Raw genomic sequence first — 22,314 nt, 5'->3', positions numbered from 1 at the left:
TTTTACAAGCATCAAATCGAGTAATTAGTTAATAGATTCAAAATATATTTTTGTTTTCAAATATGTCATTATAATAAATGAGAAAAATGATGAAAGAAAATGTGTGGAAAAAATACGATGCGAGAAAAATAAGGGCGACAAATAACTAGCGACAACATGGAAAAAAATACATTATATTTATTAAATTTAAGACAAACCCAAATTAAAGCTTATAAATGGACTACACCTCTTTCCAAATTCAAAACTTATAAATAGGACCAGCGGGAGTATTTGTCACTTTGAGTAGTTTTTCACATGTCAATGAGAGTATTAAATAGATTAAATCTTTCAACTTTGCCCCCATTATAGAGAGTATTAAATACTAGCATATTTTTTCTCACTCATTCCCTCTTTCTTGACCTTTACTATAAGTAGTAGGAGTAGAATTAAAAATAAAGCATTAAAAAGAATACAAATGAAAAATTAAAAAAAAATCGAAATTCTTTCCTAAAGGTGACAAAATAATAAGGACCAAAGTGGTATAAGGATTCAATAATAAAAAGGAAACAAAATTAGAGGGACTCGATTCAAAATCTGACAAAACTGTAACTACCAAATTAGTTTTCTCATGTTATTACAACATACTTCAAGATAAGGTTTAATCGTGATCCCAACTCAATTATTTTAGCTCAATATTATATAATAAATCATTTACTGAAAAGCCTTTCCACACAACGACCAGAATTGAAAGTACCACGTGGACCAATAATGATTATATATACAAAAAAAGATTCCACCCATCTCATGCGATAAATATGATGGTTTTCTCACACACATGAAATCAGGTCATAAGAAAGACGAGAGCTAGCCAATAATCTATTTGGAGTCAAAGACAAACAAAAAAAGAAACAAAAAATGCAATAAACCCATTAAACAATTCCTTAGCTTATCAAAAGAAGCTAGGTTGTAACACTGAGCAACATTTTCCAAAAGGAAGTTCTCATGAAGAAAGCTTTACAATCACAATCTTGCGGTGCATAAACAAGATAAAAGACTAGAAGCTTTTTATCCTCTATATTTCAGCTTATTTTCACGGCCTCAACAGATGCATTCATCAATCTTAAGCTAGAACCATCACTTATCACTCGATTCTTAAAATTAAACAAACACCAACGACCTCTAGGTGGCACCCATCTTAAACCATCCTTGATTTCCAGCATGGTTCTTCTTATTACCACAGTAAGATTTAACTTTCCACGAAACTTGAATCACGCGGGAGAATTTTGGCTCTCACAGGAAAGAGAGTTAATTTTCCGTGGACCCAGGTCAATTTGAAAACACAGTAATCGTGCTTTCACTAGGCTCTATTTTGTCACCAAGAGATCAAGCTCAAATGACATTATTAATAAATAGTTTCATATGTACGTTTGGCCAGAAAAAGATATAGTTCCTTAAGTTTTCTGGTCGTGCGATGGCCCACAATAAGTACAATTGATTGGGGTTACAATTTTAGTACTTAGAAACTAGACTACCCCTCAGTGCAGCGATTAGCCCTAATTCATTTTGTAGATCAAAGGGTATAGAGTACGTACAGAGCTTTTATTAATAATAAAAACACACAATCTTTATTTCAAAGGAAAATCATTTGCCATTTCTTAACACCAAACACATACATCAAACGTGTACAAGACTTACAAACGTCCAACATATGATCCTTGGCTTCATTTATAATGCCTTATTACGTGAGTTACAGCTCCTCAAGAGGGGGTGCATCTGTCTCGTGCAAGTAAGTTTTGCTGAACTCTTCATAACTCATATCTGAAAATTGGTTCAAACCCAACTTGCAGTCATTGGGTGACTCTCTTTTTGCATTTTTCTCCTTGATATACTTCAAATTACTTTTGAAAACCTGAAACCTTTCTGACTCCTCTTCTTGGGTTTGATATTCTCGTTTCATCTCCTTCTTCCACATTTGAAATAGATGGGAGACTTCTTCTTCAGAAGTGAACTTATCCAGATCTAGATTCAAAATGGAATACTCATTAGGCTCATCATCAGCCACAGTAGCCCTTGAGGACCCTGCCAACCAAAAGGACAAATGGACCAGAAAGTGAGAGAAATTGAAGCATACCAAACTAAGAGAAATAAGAGAGACCCCCAACAGATTTTTTGTTTTTTAAATAAAAAAAGGGGTTAATATAAATTTTGGTCATTCAAATTTATCCTTATTTTGGTTTGGATCCCTTAAATTTCAAACTATAGGTTTTGATCCTCAAGTTTCTTTTCATTGAAATATTAGTCTCTATAATTTAATAAAAACTTAAACCATTTTATCCTGTGAGGGACCAAAATCTATGGTTTAATACTTGAAGGACTAAATCAAAATGAGAGCAAATGTAAGATACAAAGATTATATCAAGCCTTTGAAAAAAAAGAAGAACAGTCTTCTTATATATCTAAAAAATATTCAAGCACAGGGCAAGTCTTAAAGTTCAACAACACCTATGTTATTCATCGAGGCTTCTTACAACTGAAGCTCAAAAAATATGTGGCTAGAAGCAGGCATAAACGACAGCCATATAACAAGATAAAAGAAGAAGCAGGCATAAACGACAGCCACATAACAAGATAAAATTGAAAGATAAAAAAAGATGAAAAATTTCCAATTTAAATCGTCAATACTATTATCCACTAAAACCGCAGCCAACTAGATTTTCCGCCAAGACATATTAACGACAGATACTTTAGTCCCATTCACTACTCACTATTTGAGAAAATAAATATATAAATTAAAAGGAAAACAAGCTGACGTAAAGAACATGAACAATAACCTGCGGGATTATTTCCCTCTTTGGAGTTAAAACTCATGGCGATTGAATCGGTAACCAGAGTCAGAAACCAAAACCCAGTAACTCAATCAAATTTCTACTATCAGAAAAACCAAAGCCAGTCAACTGTGATCCGATCGGATGGTGTTGAGGATGGATTTCGCCTGAAGCTGAGAAAAATCGTACGGAAAAGTTGAGAATTATCGAAAGGAGGAATTTGGGAGGGGAACGATGGAAGCAGAGGGAGGTTGGGGCGGCGACTGCGAGGTTGTGAGCTCTGTCGCTCCGAGTCTCTGACGCGACGGAGGGAGGGACCCAGGGAGGCGCTGTGCTGTGACTGCGTCCAACGGAGGAGACGACAGTCGCCGATTGAGTCCACGAGATTGATATCGAGTGCCTGGATTGGGTTCTTACTTAGCATTGTCCGATATATAAGGGGGGGGTGGGAGCCACAATTCCGTTATCATGGTTAACATAATTGGGAAGAAAATTGAGTTTGCTTGCACCTCATGCGATGAAAATAAAAAAATATTAAAATATTTTAATATTTCTTGCTTTTTATCTAATTATAGCTCCTCCTATTTTCAAATCATGTACTTAAATCCAGGTCGTTAACTTGGTTAACCAATTAATTAATCAAAAAGTTTGGTAACCAATTACTCTGTAACAATATTTCTTAATTAAAATTTATATCGTAATAAGGTTAATTTACTAATATACCCTCCATCATTCTAGATCTTTAATTCTGGCTAAAATTACTTTGAGAATTTTAAGATATTTATTTTTTATTTGATTTGATTTTTATTTTTGAAATTATTTATTTATTTATTTATTTTTGCCATCATATCTATTATTATTTTTAGGAAAATTGTTTTGTAAGTAATTATATTTTGTCCAATTTTTAATTTGGGATCTATACGTTTTATTTCTCTTGATTAAATTTTTTAATCTTGCTTTGTTACTTTGTTAATGTAGTTGCCGTTAGCGTTAGAATAGGAGCTAATAGTACTAACATAATAAAGTTATAAAAATAATAGTACTAATAGCGCAATGTTATAGAATTTACTTAATTAAAAGATAAAAAAGTACAGATATCAAAATAAAAATTCAAAGATAGTATAAAATGATTTTTTTTATTACATTGAGATAGACACTCAAGTAATTTAATTTAAATTTTATTTTTAAAATATATAAAAAAATATCAAAATTAAAATAAAATAAGAAAAATTTCAAAATCTTAAATCAGGAATAATTACAAAAATATGTTATCATTTGCTTTTTAAATGTTGTCAATTATTATTAAAATATACTACCTTTGGCCTTTAATATAAGATTTAGTTGATTAATTCAAGAAGCTTTAGAAAATTAGTTCAGTTATCTATTTGTAATAAATAGGTATTGTTTTTCCTAAAATACCTTTACTAATCATGCATATTAGCTAAAACTTTATTTTTATGAAATTTTTAATATGGGCAACTACTACAAAAATTATTTTAAAAAAATAGATAAATATGAGAAATAAAGTGGATTGGAGTCTTATATTTATGATCAAATTGAGTATCAAACTACCTCTTATATTAAGGATAAAAAATAGTAGTAAACAAAAAATGATTTAAAATTTCAAAATTAATAGATATCTTCTTTCGATTCTCCCATGAAACAAGCACACATTATTTGTGAGTAGTGACTGAGAGAAGATGGAATAACTGATGCGCTGGCGAGGTATGCTCTATCCACTCGAAATAGGAGGGGGATGGGCCAATGACAATGTGAATATATATACATAATACATATATATATATATATATATATGATGGCCTCGATCCCTTAAATCATGAAGAAATAAAAATAAAATCATATCAGATTAATTACATGCAAATTCTGAATTCTCAATGATTTAATCAAATAATCAGAAGAAATGAAGATTTCTGACCAAAAAAATCAAAATAAATAATAATAAAGGTAACAAGCAAAATTTTTCATTTTATTCTTGAATTGCAAGTTTACTGTTTTGACAGATTTAAGTGCCAGAAATATTTTGTTATAGATTATAAAATACTTAATTTTTTGATGCCAAAAAATACTTAATTTTTTTATTTTCCATTATTAGAGAATTGATTGTTAAGTATAACATTTATTATAATCTAATTGTTTACTCTCTTACTCCAATTTTAAAAATGTTATACTTAAAGCTAATCATATGCGGTCGCTTGCTCGTTGGTTTAGGACCTGGATTGAGAGTATATATGGAGAAAGAGAAAAATAATACTCCTCTGGTCCTTAATATAAAATCTATTTAACTAATTTGATTAGATTAAAGAAGTTAGGTAAGTTAACTAATTATAAAAAAATATAATATGTTTTTCCTAAAATACCATAATCATCTTTCTTAATATCCTCTCTTCCTTTTCTACTTGATTATGTTTGAAGGAGATATTAAAAATTGAGAAATAAGTCTTATATTTAGGACCAAAATTAATTTAATAATTAGATTCTATATTAAGGATCCGAGGAATAGAGTACATCACTGTAGTTGTAATATACCAGTCTAAAATCTAATAGGTTCTTACATCATAAAAAATAACAATACTTTTGATTTTGTAATATAAAATCTATTTTATACTGTAATTTACACTGCAAAGTGAATTTTATAGCAAAGACCGAAGTACTCAAAGGAGTATTAAAGTGAGGAAAATGTAAAAGCTAGGAAGGATTATTGTCTATTATATTTAATTAGTGAGGAAAAGTGTACCTTTCCACGTTTGTTGATAAATGATAATAGACGTGGAAAATCTTGTACTAACTACATTGCTTGTATTACAACGCGTGGCCACAAAACTCACAAACAAAGGCATTAACCAACGGATGAGAATTGAACAATTTTCCTTCGGGAATCTTGTATTCCATCTTTTTCAATAGATAAAGATTGGAAAAAAAAACAGTACTCTTCCTGTGCTCAATGTAGGACTTAATTGTTGAATTGATTTTGATCCTAAATATAAGACTCATTTATCATATTTATTAATTTTTTTAAATTATCTCTATAGTACTCCTTCATTATGATCAAATAGAAAAAGGAGAGAGATATTAAGAAAAATGATTATGGTGTTTTAAGAAAAACATCTCATATTTTTATAATTAACTAACTTACCTAACTATGTTAATCTAATTAAATTAGTTAAATATATCTTATATTAAAGACCGAAGGAGTAATAGCGATTTGATTATTTATTTTAGTCCATTGGCAATTTGATGCAAAACCATGAGAATTTGGGGACTAAAGGACGAGGAAACGTGAAACACGGTCGGTTCTGGCTGCTTCTGCACAGAAGCTGGTGTCCCCACTTCCCCAATAATGTTCTATCACCAACCTTCCTCTTCACTCATTACGTCCATCGTTGGATTATTATTTAATATGATTGGATTAATATTTTTTATTAAATAAAATACCTATTTAACATTGAATTCAAACAACTCAGATTTACATAAGATAAAAAGTAAAAAAAAAAAACATAAATATTATAATAAATATTTACCCTTGTGAACTATTCCGATTGAACTTTAAAATTTCAAATTTATTTATTTATTACAATTTTAAACTATTCAAATCAATTTTTTTAAATATTTGAATTTATTTATATATAATTTTATTTAATATTATAATTATATTTTTATAGCATATTAAATCTAATTATTGAGAGTTGATCTAATGGTGAAGATAATAAGTGAAGAGAAAGTGGAGAGAAAAGTTAGTAGAGACATTCCTCTCTTGTATTCTCCTGCTTTCACACGCCAAAAATGATGGAGATTGCAATGTCTCAAATGTCTAAAATTTACATATATCAGGGCCGATGCGAAAATTTGGCCCCAAAAAGGAAGAATTATAATGAGATCATAAGTAAAAAATAATTGCTACAAAGTCCTAATAACAAGTAGCTTGTAATGACTAAATTTCAAAATAGAAAATAATAATTTTTAAGACTTATTTTGTAATGATTTTTTAAGGAATTTATGTAATTCTCCAAAAAAAAATTGCTGCCACGACAGTAATTTTTCCTCAAACAAGCTGGGAATACAATAGAGTTGAAAATGCAGGAAAATGCTAAAAAATTGACATTTGAATTTTAAAAATCCCAAAAGTATACTTGAGTATGCAAAATTGCAAATAAGCCAGCAAGACTAAAATGAAATTTTAAAATGTTGGTAATTTATAATGTTACCCTTTATTTAAAAAGCAAACTCAAGTCACTCTCATCGGCAATCTCACCGAATAGCCAAGCGGCTGCTAATGGTCATTGACGATCAATGTCAGAACTTCATTGATAGGCAATTTTTTTTTGTTTTTTGGGTTCTGTTTCAATATTCATAATATGATTAACAATTCTTTTAATGAGTCTCACTCTCACAACCACATTAATGTACGTGTTTTTAAGCTTTTTAAACCGGGATTTTTTTCAACATTTATTTACAACTCTATGAATGCCATTAATCATGCTAGAATAATTAATGACATCTTTCCACTTTTTCTTGTATTAATTAGGAGAGAGTGGAGAGAGACAAAAGATAATAAAAATTGTATTTTGAAAAGATTATTTTATTACGTTTCAGTCAATTTTTCAAGAGTAAAATAAAAAATATATATTTTAGGACACATGTAATGACCTAACTACAATATCTTGGTTTGTGAAACAACTTAACTAACTTTTTATTGTTTGGAAAAGAGAGAGTAGTTTTCTATTTAGCATCAACCATCAATCATATATCACAAGCACACATGCCAGCATAAGTAGCAGATTAGAAATAAGATATCATTCCCATGAAGATTAACGCAAAAAGGGGTTAAATTTTGACCTTGAGTTTTCATTCAGGTTAAGCAAAATCATTTGAAGGTTTTTAAACAAACTAGAGAAAATTATGGACAGTAAAACTGCTTGATTGCAATGAAAATTAAAATGAAACTTCGACTTCAAGAATTTTGGAACCTAAAATCCCATTTGTACTTTATAAAACTTGATTGATTTCCTCTTAATCAGAATTTTAATGAAAATATGTGTTCATAAAAAATTCTGGAACACTTAATAAAGTTCTGTCAGGTCAAAAATTTAAAATCTAGATATTTTGGTCTAAAAATTTTTCTGGGCTTTGAATGCTCAGCTTAAGGTTAGGCATCCTCTGTGGCGTGTTTGCCATAATGCTATGCCTTTTATGAAGCCTATATTCAGACGTAAACGTACTCCTTCTCCAGTTTGCCTTTTATATATGTATGTGGGTTTGTGTACAGCATATTTATGTTTCATTTGATCCCTGCCAAAAAGAATGCAAAACACAACCTCTTATCCTTAATGCTACCTCTAGTCCTTAATATAAATATCGTTTGACTTTTATTTTGATCCTAATTTATCCATTATTTTTCAATATATTTTTTTTGTAATAATGGTAGTTCTAACCTATATACTTGATTAGTAAGGATATTCTAAGTAAGAAAACATCTATTTATTACAAATAACTAACTTAACTAGTTTTCTTAATCTATTCAAATTGGTCAACTAACTCTTATATTAAGAATCGAAGGTGGTATAAGAACAAGTTGATTGATTTGAGTAGATTAAAAAAATTAGCTAAGTTAGCTATTTATAATAAATAAATATACTATTGCAAGTACTAATAATAATGGCCATGGAATGAACAAGTTTGATGGTCACCTTTGATGTACTATTGCAAGAAGCTAAAAATGATAAAGAAGGCGCATGGCAATTCGCCACATTGCCTGTGAGCATAATAATGTCTTTAGACGGAGTCATTGGACACACTACTATAGATTTTATCATAGATGACACTTAATATTTGATGGTTATTGAATAAAAACATTAAATAAGATGAGATGGAAATTGAAATAGTGCTTATTTGACAGTTATTTATAAAAACCGTCAAGTATTAGAAACTTATATTTGACGGTTAAAAATAAGAAGAGTCAAATATTTGTTATGAAGAAATTAAAAAAATTTTATAAGTGTTTACTTGACGGTTAAGTTATATAATCGTCAAATATTAACCCTTTTCATATTATTTTAGGTGATAATAGATCTTGATTCTCTCAATCGCTCTGTTGAAGCTCTCACTTTATATGCATTAGGCAGCCGCCCTTCTCTCACCATCGCACTACCACCTCTCCCCTTCAAGAACTTAACGAACATTGTGAAAAAGAGAAGGTTGAAATCGAATTGGTGTTGGCCATCGCTCTCATCATTTGATTTTGCAGCGAATAGATCGATTTCATTCTTAGATCTGGTTGACCTAAGGTTTAAATCTTCTCCTACACTATATTCTATTTATCTATTATTCTAAAGTTGAATCCAACCCTTCTCACAATCTCATATCTAGCATCAAAATACTTACTCAGATTTTGTGCCCTAGCTTCCTCTCTCATTTAGCCTAGCCTCTGGAGTAGCATAAGCAGTGACTCCTAAACCTTAAACCATTGTCTCGTGACCTTGGTGTAGAGAAGAAGTGCGCAAGAAAGTGTCATTCCAATCATTCATTTATGCCAAAAGGCAAACACCTAAACTAGGTAAGCAGTTGGTCTCCATTTTTAAATTTTGATATGAAATAATTGAGGTTCAAGAGGCCAATTTGTGTGTTTAGCCCAAGGAAGGAGATGAATTATAAGGATGCTGTTATTGAGTTAAAGAAGGAGTTACTAATACTTGAATTGCCTTGCTTGTTCATTTTTCCTTAATTTCTTCATAGAAATTTGCTTATAGTTTGATGAAATTCTTAGAAATTTTCTTCTTGTTCTTTTCATCTCTATGAATAATTGATTTGATATTTGAATTACACAAATTTATAGCCTTCCCCTTTCTCTGTTTTTAGATACTAATCTAATTGATTGGATATTTGAATTACACAAGTTTTAGATATTGGTCTAATTAATTGGATAGTTGAGTTACAGTTTGAATTAGCTTATAGGCTAAAGTGTGAATGCATTGTATGCTTTTATTTACAGATTATGCCTTTTTTTCTAACTTGAGAAGCACAACAATCAGTTATGTCATATTTTAATTTTGTTGTGCTACTTACTTTTCTTAGTTATTCTATTGAGTTTTTATTATAATTTTGATTGATTGGCGTTAGGTCCTAATAATGTATTGCTCTACAAGGATAAACCAAGTCTAAGAAAATGCACTAGAGTTGATTAGAGCCACACAAGAGATAGGACAATGATTGGAAGAAGTAAATTGCATTGAACTATTTCTGTGTTTGCATGAGTATTGCATAGGTATTTTTAATAACACTCTTATGCTTTGACAGACTATTTTAAGATCCTTAACTATTGATATTGATCAACCCAAATTTTCACACGCTTGTTATCATATTTTAGTTTATTTTCAATTTGCATATATTGATGGTAGTTTTTACATATATTTATCATTAATCATTTGTTATGGGCCACAAAGTGTGTCAGTTGAAATGATTTCAGACGAGGTAATTTGCGTATTATTATATATAGCATGAATTATGAATCAAATCTAATAGTTGAACTTAAAAAAAAAAAAAACTGTTGCTACTAATGTTTGCTTCAGATATTGATGAACATAACATTTGAAGAACAACAAGATCTTTATACAAGGCTGGGTCATATGCTGATTTTTCATTTATCCTTTATGGACAATCAAATTTGATTTTCAACAATCAATTAGTTTTGAGATATGCTGCATTAGCTGCAGCATTATTTCATTTAGGTACAGTTTTTAGGAATTATTTTATGATTAAAAAAATAAAATTAGTAGTTTGTTTCGATCAAAATTTATTCCTTGTATTTAGCCAATGGCGATTAATTTGTGCTGATTTTTAGGAATTTTTTGTTACAGATTGAGGCAATAGAAGCTAGATTTTTTCAGACAGTTATGGATATATACATATGGAAATAGAGGAGCTTGGAGTATGGTGTTTGATCAACAACAATATCTAGGAAATTTTTACAAGATAGGTTTTTTTCTAAGAATTCAAAGAATTTATTAGACAATAATTTTATATAGGGAGTGCTCAAGTGATTAATTTCTTTTGAATTATATGATGTTTATCTATAATGTATGGGATTTTGAATTCCATAAATATAACATCTTTATTTTATATGGTTCGCTTGCTAGCATTCTATGATTATAATATATGTTATAGTAAATATTAAAAATAAAAAAATTAATAAAAATATATAATGAAAGATAATTATAAAGCATCAAATAAGTGTACCTATACTTGATGGTTCTTGTGAATAACCGTCAAATAAGTGTATCCTTATTTGACAGTTAAAAACCGTCAAATATTTATATATAGCAAATATGACGCCTCCTTATTTGATGGTTCAAAAACGTTAAATATGAGTAAAAATAACTATCAAATATTAAGAAATTTGTAGTAGTGACAGTGTCATCTTGCCAAGCAAAGTTGGCTTTAATTTTGATCCTCCTTTACTCAATAATGCAAGTTTCCTTCTTTAGGAACCTCCACCCTAAACTAAGAAGCTGAAATTGACTAATCATTTTCCTAATAAATAAAAGTGATAGGAACTAAATTATAAAATAATTAAAACTATATATAGGGATTGGATTGCAGCAAGTCAAAGTTCAAAGATTGAGCTACGACCGAGTTAAAATTATAGAGATTGAGTTATACGGAGTCTGTAACATCCCGAGCTTTAAAGCTGTAGAAAATAGGCTATTAAGAAATTATGAGGTTTAAAGAAATTATGTTAAGGATTAGAACCTCAAAATTACTTTATTGGTTAAGAAGCCTATTTTCTAGTAAAATTTTAAGAAGATTAAAGAGAAAAATAATTATTAAAATTATTATTAAGAAATTTTGGGGAGACAATATGGAATATTATTTTGAGTATTTAAAAAAATTATGAAGAGGTTTGATTCCCCAAATATGGCTTAAATAATTTTAAAGCTAATTTCTAGAGATAATGGCCTATTTTCCAGAAAATTGGAGAAAAAATAGTTAGAAGTCAATTTTTGAGCCAAGATTTTTTAGGATACGTATTTTGTAAGGTGAAGAAGGCAATCAAGGAAGAATATCCTTATAAAGTATTAAGGATTAATTTATGAAATTAAGGGCTATTTTTTTTAAAAGAAATTAAAAAAATAGTTAGGAATTGATGTATGACTTGAAATGTTTAGAGAAATTGTTTCATGAGTCAAAGAAGTTAAAAAAGTTAAATGGAGAAGGGAAATCTACACGGGACATTGTGGAAAATTTTTGAATTTATTCTATGATATCAAAAATTTAGTGAAAGGAAATTGGAAATGAAAAAGATTAGAGGGGTAAAATGGTCTTTCAGACCTCCACCCATTTAATTCATCTGAACCTCCGTTCTCTCCTTCATTTCGATTGGCACCAGAGAAATTAGAGAGAGAGAGAGCGAGGCAAGAGGGAGCGAGGAAGAAGAAAAAAGCTAATCAGAAACCATTTTCTTTGCATGCAACCGGCGATCTTGGTCAAGGCAAGCCTCCTAAGCACTGTTCCATCCTTATTTTCTTCTGTGGCTGCGTTTTTCGGTGAGATTTTAGGGGATGGAAATCTGTTTTAGAGAGAGAAGTCGAGGAACAAGGAAATAATCGAACTAAGCTTGCTTTGCTGTGATTATGGTGCTATGAGTCCCATGTTATAGAATTTCACAAGTGTTGTGGGATTTATAAACTCAAGAGGCTCTCCCTCATTAATCTCTTGGAATTAGGCTATCTCTTGGGCTTATATTCATAGAGTGGAGTCGTTGGGAATGTCGGAATGCTTTGTTATGAGTCTCACATTAGAAAATTTCATAAGTATTATGAGACTTATAAGTTTAAAAGACTCTCTCTCCTAATAGGCTAGTCTTTTGAGATTGGGCTCTTACCTGTGCATATGTTCATCACATATGGTCACTGGGTTCACTGATAAAAGGCTAGAAGAAGGATGTTTTCTTGGTTGCATGTCCCTCTCCGTGTCTCTGTCTTGTGTGTAGGAACAGGGATTATTAACCCATGAAGATGGCGTCCGGTTCTGCATGTTGAAGGTTAATGGTCGATGTTGCTATTTCTAGTTTGAATGGCATCGGGTTCCTTGTTGAGTGTGTCTTGTCTCAGATTTGATGAGAAAAGAAGTTCAATGTTTGAAGATGCTTCAAACTTGCTGTTATTGCACTTGAGATCTCGATACTATGATCAAAATTTTGTGAATGCAAATACATACAGATGACCGAAGCTTGGGGGTGTAGTGTGAGGATGGTCTTGCATGTGGAATGGTGCTGTAAGAATGATGGGTTTGAATCTGCAGCTTCTCTTGCACTAGTGCTCTGTCTGGTTTTCTTATGGAGATGATATAAAAGTACTTAAATGCTCAAGTATATAATGTATATGTGTGCTGAGCGGGTGTATGACTTTGAAAGCTAAAGGATCATACTGTGAAAGCAGAAACGAATTTAGATTTTGCTGGCTAATGTCTTTAAATGCTGCATAATTGTTAAATGTTTAAATCATGCCTAAAGACTTTGAGACGAAGGTCTAAAGCTTGTTCTTGAAGCAAAAATTTTCTGTTGTTAGTATGGATGCCATTAGAAACTTTGGAGCCATGGTCTCAGAGTTGTTGTTTTTAAATAACCATAATGTACCCAAGTTATAAGGAATTGAAATAAAGTACATATATGGCATTTAGAAGATGCATAAAATGTGGTTGAATGTTGAACTTTTCTTGAAGAGAATAGTGTTTGGAAATTTAACATGAAAGGCTATCCGAATTTTGAAGGGAGCAAAATGGTACCAAAAGCTAATGGACTTGCATCGCATACCATTGGTATGATGTATGGAAAAAAAAATGCTTGCTAAACTTGGATTTGGACACCTGATTTTAAATCAGCTGGAAAAATTCAGATTAAAATTGCAAAGCTATTCAAAAGTTTGGGGGAGGATTAAGTGTTCAAATGAGACAATAGTTGAGTTGTTCAAGTGCTATGAAAATGGTTGATGATGGATGTCGACTAATTGGGAATTTTCATGACTTTATGAATGAAAACAGCTGCTGTTTCGAAGCTCTATAATAATAGAAACATAGTCATGTTTAAAGGCTTCTACAGGAGATATGGTAATGTAGTTTGAATGTAGGAGTACTTCTCCCCTGTTTTTTTGTTTAGCCACTGTTTGGATAAAAAGTAGCTGGAATTTTGTAAGTCCAAGCTTAGAAATGAATTCTTTATGCCATCTTGCATAGGTTAGGCATGAGGAAGAATTTCGGAGTACGTAAAAATTAAGATAAATGTTCGACCGTGAGTGCACAGGTCATTACAAGTACTAAGTGATGAGAGAAGATTGTTCTCATGGAGATTTGTGCAAAAATCAAGACCAAACAAAAGACTAAGTGAATTTAATTAAGTTGAGCCAAACAATTTTTTGATGGGAAAAGTGAATTTTGAAAGAAAATTTAAAACTAGAAAGTAATGAAAGTGATTGATTCTTAACTTTAAGGGATAAAAGGACCCAGATTATTCATTCCCCTTGTATTTCATAACCTTTGATTTATCTCCTCTCACAATTGTTCTTAATGAAAATATGTGTTAGTCTAGGATTCAAAATGTACTTGTAAAAGCTTTCAAGTTGACAAACTCAATTATTTTTATATATTTTGGTATCTTTTATATGAGTTTTATCAGCTTAATTGGTCCCTTTTTGCCTTAATTGATTTAATTTAATTTATTTTGAATTATTATTTTATAGGGGCAAAATTGTCATATTTTGGTTTAATTGTGAGTAATTGGTTTTTTGAGGACAATTAATGCTACCTTATTTTTGAATTTTTTTTGCAGGTTTTTGGAAGAATTAAAAATAAAAAAATGAAGAAAAGAAAAAAAAAAGGGAAAAAAATATAACAATAATAAAAGGGGAGAGCAAAACGCAACGTTTTGCCCTCCCCCAACCTAATATACTATACTTCTTCATCTCCAGAGGACGCACACACGAGGCAACAGAAGACGAGTTGGGGGGCGGCGGTAAAAGAAGAAAAATAGAGGAGAGAACCGGCGAGTGGAACGGGTGACACACTCTTCATCATCATCTCCAGTGAGCCGACCCGGAAGCTGAACACGACACACACACGCGGGCTGGTGGCTGGAGAAAAGCAGAGGAGACACGAACACGGAGAGAGCTGGCGGCTGGATGAAAACAAGGGAGTGAGCGACGGTAGAGGGGGAACCTCCCTTCATCACCATCGTCTTCATCTTCTTCCCTTCTCGACGCAACTAGCGAGCTGAGGAGCTCGGCGGAGACAGAGCTGAGGGCAGGGACCAGTGACGGCACGTTCTCGACGAACCAATGAACCAGAAGGAGTGAAACAGCGAAACAGAGGCTCACAGTGTCATCCTTAATCATCTTTTGCACTGTACTGGCGAGCTTCCATGGCAAACCGTAACAGAGCTCTGATTATGGCATTTCTTATGGCAATCCGTGGCTAGAGCTTAATAATTCTCTAATTCAACAATAATGGCAGGAGCTTAGATCATCAAAGGGGAGTTTTAGTTGCTTTAATTTCCTGTCTAATAATTGTTTAACAATTCCTAGGTCTTAGGATAGTTATTCTAATTATTAGAAAATTTTGTGTTGTTAAATTTGATTATCTGTGGAAATTATTGTGGCTGGATTATTGTTTAGCATTTGATATTGGGCTGTTTATAGCTTTGATTTCAATTATGATGTTGTGGTTATAACATTCATATTGATTTTGGAGTTAATATATTGTGATTTTCTAAGGTGGCTTGGAATTTTGGATCATATTGTCTCTTGCTAGCTATAATTCTGTTAATTTGGATTTAAGAATTCTAATTAAGCATTGGCTTTTAGCATCCTTAATCCCATTTTACTATTCTGATTGCAGTTAGTAAGTTGGGATTTTAGGAAAATATTTTGTGGCAACTCGAGGTGGCTCGGTTGTTGGATTAAAAGTTTAATTATAATTCTTAATTCATTGTTTTAACTCCCACATCTTTTAGGGTGATGATTGCCTGAGTTGTTGAATTGGAGGATTGATTATTATTATTGTTATTTGTATGTCTCATTTTCATTTCTTTAATCTTCATTCATTTTAATCACTTTTATATAAAAACAAAAAAAAAAAGTATTTTAATTTCAATTTGATTCGTAGGATTTAATTAACATTTTTTCAAAATCAAAAGTCCCTTTTATATAGTTTAGGTTACTTGCGTTTATTTACTAGGATTTAATTTCGTTTTCGGCTCCTCAAAGTGAATACGACCCGAGTTTTGCACTATATTGCATTAATTCAGTTAATTTTTGGAGTAACCCCAAAGCGACAATTAAGGGCAAGTTAACTTCAAGTAATGAAAGTGATTGATTCTTAAACTTCAAGGGATAAAAGGACCCAGGATTATTCATTCCCCTTGTATTTCATAACCTTTGATTTATCTCCTCTCACAATTGTTCTTAATGAAAATATGTGTTAGTCTAGGATTCAAAATGTATTTGTTAAAGCTTTCAAGTCAAGAACAAGTGTTTAATTCTATTAATTGCTGAATCTCTTGTTACAATTAATAAAACCCAATTTTAAGCTCTAATCCTAAGGTGACTATGTAAGGTTAGCAAGTATATCTCTATCTTACCAACAAAACTATCCATTCAACAAAGTAAACTTTAAGTTCTTACACAATTTTACCCAAGTTCTATACTTAAGCTAGCCCTCTCAAGCATCACTCAAATGAACATAACATCTAAATGGTGATCCAGCACTTAGAAGCATTAAGCAAGGGGTAAAATAAACACATATATCATTAATCACAAAGTGAGAGGAGGAATCAAGAGTTAATCCATACAAGGGTTCAAAATAATCCTAGAATGAAAACTTTAGCCACACATGTTCGGAACTCCCATGAGAAGATACATATATTCAGCAAAAACATTGAACAAGAGGAAGGAGAAGGAGAATGGAGAAGAAGAACCAAGGTGTAAAGCCAAAATCTCTTCCAATCTTCAAATCTCAACTCAATCTCCACCAAAATCCTTGCCCTAGCACACCAAAGCTCTCCCAAGATAGGCCCAACAGTCCAGAATGCCCCAAAACCATCGCTTTTCTCCTTCCATTTAACTCTAACAGCACATTAGTAATTGAAATGCATAGCAGCAGATTTTCTTCATTCACTGTGGATTAGCCGTGGTGAATCAACAGCGAATAGCCACAAATGTCAGCCCTCTTAGGCTGCATTTTCCTTGCATTCGCTGTAGCCGTGGTTGTGGTGAACCAACAACAAATGTATTGGAAAATGAGAGTTTTTTGCATTAGTTTTCAGAGCTCTTCCATGCTTCCTTCTAGCTAATCTACTCTTCGAGGGTGTCTTACATAGCTTGAAAACGTTGTTCTCCATTCTCCTACTTAAAAGAGAAACGTGTAAGTTCTAAACAACTTTCCAAAAAGCTAAACTAAACACATTTTCTTTAATGGTTCTATTTCTATGCACAATTTAACTCCTAAAAGAGGAAGTTAAGGATGAAAATGTGATAAAAAGATATGAATTTCTTGGAGTTAACAATAAATGAAAGAGATAGAGTTTGCGGATTTTGAGAGATTTCTCATGCAATGGTAATGTACCCAAGTTAAGTATTAATTTGTTCCTATAAATGTATTATGAATTTGATAATTGCTAACAAAACAAAGGAGAAAGCAAAACTAAAGAAAGTTCAAGCAAGAGGAGGTAACTTGGAAGAAGAAAGGAAAGGTAGTGAAACTTATTGACACTTATATAGTTTGTGCTTGGTTGCTTGAATGTTTATTTGCCCTGTATGTCTTTGAACATGTAATATCCTGGCTTGAGTTGGTGTCGTGGCCAGGTGTATCTGCTTGTAAGGTGTTCTTCTGAATTACATTGTCTATTTACATGCTTAATTAATTATCATTGCACATTATATATTGAGTTGATGTTTTGCTATTGAGATTCTTCTGAATCTCACCCATTTTTCTGCCATTTATTAACAGTAAGAGCAAGTTCCTCAAAGGAAAGGCAGGCTTATAGGGAAGATTCGAAGATGGAGACTCCAAAAAAGTTTTTAGCTATTATGATATAAATATTATTTTTATACTTATATAGTATTTGGTGGCCATGTGTGGCTGTAATTTTGTACATAAATATATGTAATTATGTAAAGAGAATGTGGGCTGGAAAGAGGAAAGTAATGGCGATTGTAGCTTGCAAGTGAGTGCTATCTGCTCTTATGGCTGTATGGTGGTAAAATAGATGTAATGATAGCTAATTATATTCACTTATCTTATTATGCAAGGGCAAGTGTATGCATAGTGCCTAGGGATAGAGAAGTTGCTCAAGTAGAAGAATTTTTGTGTTGACTTATTTGCTTAGTATTGGGCTTTGACAATGTTAGAGCTTGGGTCTTAAGAAAATTTTACCAATTTTATAAAAAGGTCAAATCAAGTACTTGAACCACTAGATAGGTTTCATCAAAACTAAGTTTGAAAAGTTTGTAATTTTTCAAAAAATCTCATTTCTTAAATAGGATTGAACAATATGTTCGGGATATGTTTTCGAAAGGAAAAAAATCTCAAGATGAAACCCAGTTTTAGTGGTTTGAAGTTATTTAGAATAACTCTATTGGTATGGAAAGATAATATGTTACAGAGTTAAAGTGTAGGGATTGGATTACAAATGAATCAAAATTGTGGGGACTCAATGATTAATTTTCCCTTTAATTTATCATGAAAATTCCCCTTTCCTATTTTCTTCTATTATTTTCGGGTTAAATAATTTGGCTAGCCTCTTATATGCTGAAAAAACTATTTTGAGAGTAGAAATTTATTTTTGTGGCTTCGAACACTCACAAAAATGGTTGGCAAATTTTCATTTCACCCATTTGTCACCCCACCCTTCCACTTTGCCTATATATTCTCCCTGAAATAAATTACTCCCCTCTTTTACTGGTGTGGCCGAAGTTCATATATGGGGAGAAGGCAAAAAAAATAAAAAGGTAATTTTGAAAGTTCCCTTGATGCCGCTACTCATGGAGTAAGAAAAATTCAAGTTTTTTATTTGGGGGATTACTTACTTCTTCACATCTCCCAGCACAACAAATAACCCTAATTTAGTATGAAGATCAGAAGATGAAGTACAGGTATATAGAGCTTTCCTTCTTAATTAAACACACATAAGCTTTATTGCTTGGAAAGACATTAAGCTTGAGGACAAAAACTTGGAGCCTTGAATGCTGCCTCGCTAATTAAACAAACGATGTGAGTCCAAAAAGAAAAAAAACAAATTAAACAAACGATGGAACAACTACAAATAATTTACACACACCCACACACAAAAGATTCCATTCCATGCCATAAATAGATTGGTCTTCGTTAACATATATATTATTATTATTATTATTATTATTATTATTATTATTATTATTATTATTATTATTATTATTATTATTATTATTATTATTATTCAGAGTTTTTACAACATACTCCCTTGTAAGGTTTCACTGCTATCCCAACTCAATAATATTAGCTCAATACTATATACTTGTAGGATAGAGGAAGATACCTATAAACCTCACGATTATCGAAAGATTCATTATTGGTTCTGTCTCTTGATCAAGAGTATAAGAAATTATGAATTAATTCAAAGGGAGTGCCTATTAAACGTCAGTGATTCACAAGATGCTGGTAGGAAAATTAGAGTCTTAGTTAATTTCATATGAAATACTAGTAAATATCAGTATCCAAAGGTATTTACATTATAATATATAAAACCATGTCAACCCACTTTATTTTGTGATTTTTATCTCTTTAATTCCATTTTATGTCAATCCCATTTTGTCTCGGGCTAGTAAAAATTTATTTGGGTTACAATTTTAGTAATTTTTATCAACCCATTAAAAAACAAAACTCAAGTTTTCTTGGGGGATTACTTCACGTTATGAAGTTAAGAAGGCAAGGTGTGTCTGTGTTTGTACGTAGAGCTTTTATTCTTGATTAAACACATAAGCTTTATTTCGTAGCAAATCGTGTGCCATTTCTTGATACCCAATATATGCATAATACAAGACACTGATTTATACCCAACACATACATAGTACAACACAGAACTAGTGTACTTTATACCACAATGGATTGCTAGGCTTTATTCAACGGCAAATGGTATGCCATTTATTTATGCCCAATACAACCATAGTACAACACACAACTGGCGCACTTCAGACAACTGTAGATTATTGCTGAAGGTTGTGCTTCATATGGGAGCAGCAAGCTTCGAAGCATGTGTTTTTTTGGTTGGGAATGCACCAGAACAATTTATGTTACATACTCCTTGCGTAGTACCTGTGTTTCTTTTGATCAAGATGTAACCATGTTGTCCCCAGTTAGATCCCCATGAGTTTTTGACAATCCAATAATCTTGGCTATCACCAAATGAACCGTATCCGACGATTAATACAGCATGGTCATGTTTGCATGAATCAATTCCGGAGCAATCCCCCCTTAAATATTGCCTGTCAAAGTTAAGAAAACAACTATTAACTACCTTAAGAACGTGTCTTTTGGATGGTCAGTTAATGAAAACATTACTTACACCATTATACAACTGAAAATCTCGGCTCGCAAATAGGGAAACACTAACAGGTTGCTGGAAAACTAAGCAACGAAGAGAACTTTCGGACACAGGATTGTGACACCAATAAGTATAGCCCTCAATAGTAGCAGATTTCTTTTGTGGCTACATCAAAATAAAATAAAAGTTAAAGAAATACATATATTTAAACAACCCAATTAGTTAACACAGGCATGAACACTAACCAATGCGTTATTGCAAACACTGTTGTCAGCTGTATATGGATAATCCTTCTCTGATGCAATACCGTTATTGTTGTTGACATATCGAAATGCGTTAACGTACCACCCACCTCCCTTGCAACCTTTGCTTTTCTGATCGCAGGATATGAGTTGCTGTTCAGAAAGAGCCAGAAGCTGTCCTGAGACTATTTTATTTATTCCTTCCATAGCTCAGTTGCAGAGAATGCCCAACAAGTGCCTATAAACATGAATTTTATTTGCTATTAAGCATATGTCATATACCACAGTTAGCTGATAATGCAAAAGCAAAAGAAAAAAGTGAATTTAGACTTACCACATGGGTTTTGGTTTTTAACATGGGTTACAGCTCCTTCGGTTCTCCAATCGAAAGAAGGTGCGTTAGGACAGGATATGTCGTTCAATGCTATTTTGCTATTGTTGCTTTCCATCATGGGTTCGTCTGTCTCATGTAAGTAGATTTTGCTGAACTCTTCATAACTCATATCAGAAAATTTGTTCAGGCCCAAACAGTAGTCACTGGGTGACTTCCTTTCTGCATTTTTCTCTCTGATGTACTTCAAATTGCTTTTGAAAACAGGAAATCTATGTATCTCCTCTTCTAGGGTTTGGTATTCTCGTTGAGTCTCCTTCCACATTTGGAAAAGATGGAAGACTTCTTTTTCAGAGGTGAACGTGTCTAGATCTATATTCCGAATGGAATACTCATCAGACATACTGGAACTGAGACAGATTGAAGCATACCAAACAAAGAAAAGGAGGAGCAGTTAGGTAACAAGTGGACCCATTGTGTGATGGATATCAAGAGTTCACATTTTGCATGGTTTTGGCATAGCTTTATTCCATATGTATATATATAGAGAGAACCCCAGTAAGGAGGAGCAAACATGAAACACGGGAGGTTTTGGCAGATTCTGCGCATGACGATGTACAGTATTCCCACTTCCACAACAATTGCTATGACGCCAAGCCACCAGTTCCGGGGACCCCTTTGCACATTAAACTCATCAAATTTGGACCGGTTTAAACAGTCCAGACTTGAAATCTTTAATTAATTTTCTAAATGGAAAAATTATTTTTTGAAAAAAATAATAATTAAGAGATTATCTTTATTTTAGATTTTATCCATATTAAAATAATTATTTTAAATAAATAAAAATAAAAAAATTAAATTCTGACCATCCAAATAAGATATGGATAGTCGTGCTTTCACACACCGAAAATGACGAAGATTGCAACATCTCAAATGTTTTAAATTTACTTGTGTTTTGGATGCTATACATTGAAGCTGTCAAAGTTTTCATGTGGAATAGAATATTGTTAAAATTTATTTAACTTCCAAATTGTTATCATTATCAAAATTATTAATACTAATATTTTGTTGTGAATTTGAAATGAACGATTTTTTTTAACTTTGTTCAAATTTTACCAGGATTTTTATCAAATTTTAAATTTCACCTCACAAACGGACAAATGGGAAGAACGTGTAGAGAGACGGAGAGAAGAAGTGGGTTGGTAATCAATAACGTTATTATATTACTTCTTGCCGTCCTTAGTATAAGATCTAGTTAATTTATTTTGAAAGATCAAGGAAGTTAATAAATTACTTTTAAAGTATTTATATTTATCGTTTTTCTTCAAATTACTTTGTCTCACTTAATTTAGTAAC

General features: G+C 31.9%; 2 protein-coding genes across 2 annotated transcripts; both read right to left on the bottom strand.

Annotated features, from left to right (window-relative positions):
• Positions 1 to 1,559: 1,559 nt before the first annotated feature.
• LOC114758927 (P34 probable thiol protease-like) lies at positions 1,560 to 3,193 on the bottom strand. Its single transcript, XM_028948031.1, has 2 exons — positions 2,811 to 3,193; positions 1,560 to 2,058 (listed from the first exon to the last, which is right to left on the bottom strand). The coding sequence occupies exons 1-2, from the start codon at positions 2,845 to 2,847 to the stop codon at positions 1,727 to 1,729; spliced, it is 369 nt and encodes a 122-aa protein (XP_028803864.1). The 5' UTR covers positions 2,848 to 3,193; the 3' UTR covers positions 1,560 to 1,726.
• Positions 3,194 to 20,293: 17,100 nt separating this feature from the next.
• On the bottom strand, positions 20,294 to 20,834 carry LOC114758914 (zingipain-1-like). The gene is made up of 3 exons (XM_028948020.1): positions 20,631 to 20,834; positions 20,407 to 20,550; positions 20,294 to 20,326 (listed from the first exon to the last, which is right to left on the bottom strand). The coding sequence occupies exons 1-3, from the start codon at positions 20,832 to 20,834 to the stop codon at positions 20,294 to 20,296; spliced, it is 381 nt and encodes a 126-aa protein (XP_028803853.1).
• Between the last annotated feature and the right edge of the window lie 1,480 nt (positions 20,835 to 22,314).

Source organism: Neltuma alba, unplaced genomic scaffold, assembly GCF_004799145.2.
Source record: "Neltuma alba isolate B1F8T4 unplaced genomic scaffold, ASM479914v2 tig00010773_pilon, whole genome shotgun sequence".
NCBI classification, from domain to species: domain Eukaryota; kingdom Viridiplantae; phylum Streptophyta; class Magnoliopsida; order Fabales; family Fabaceae; genus Neltuma; species Neltuma alba.
This window is presented reverse-complemented; position numbering and strand designations above follow the sequence as displayed.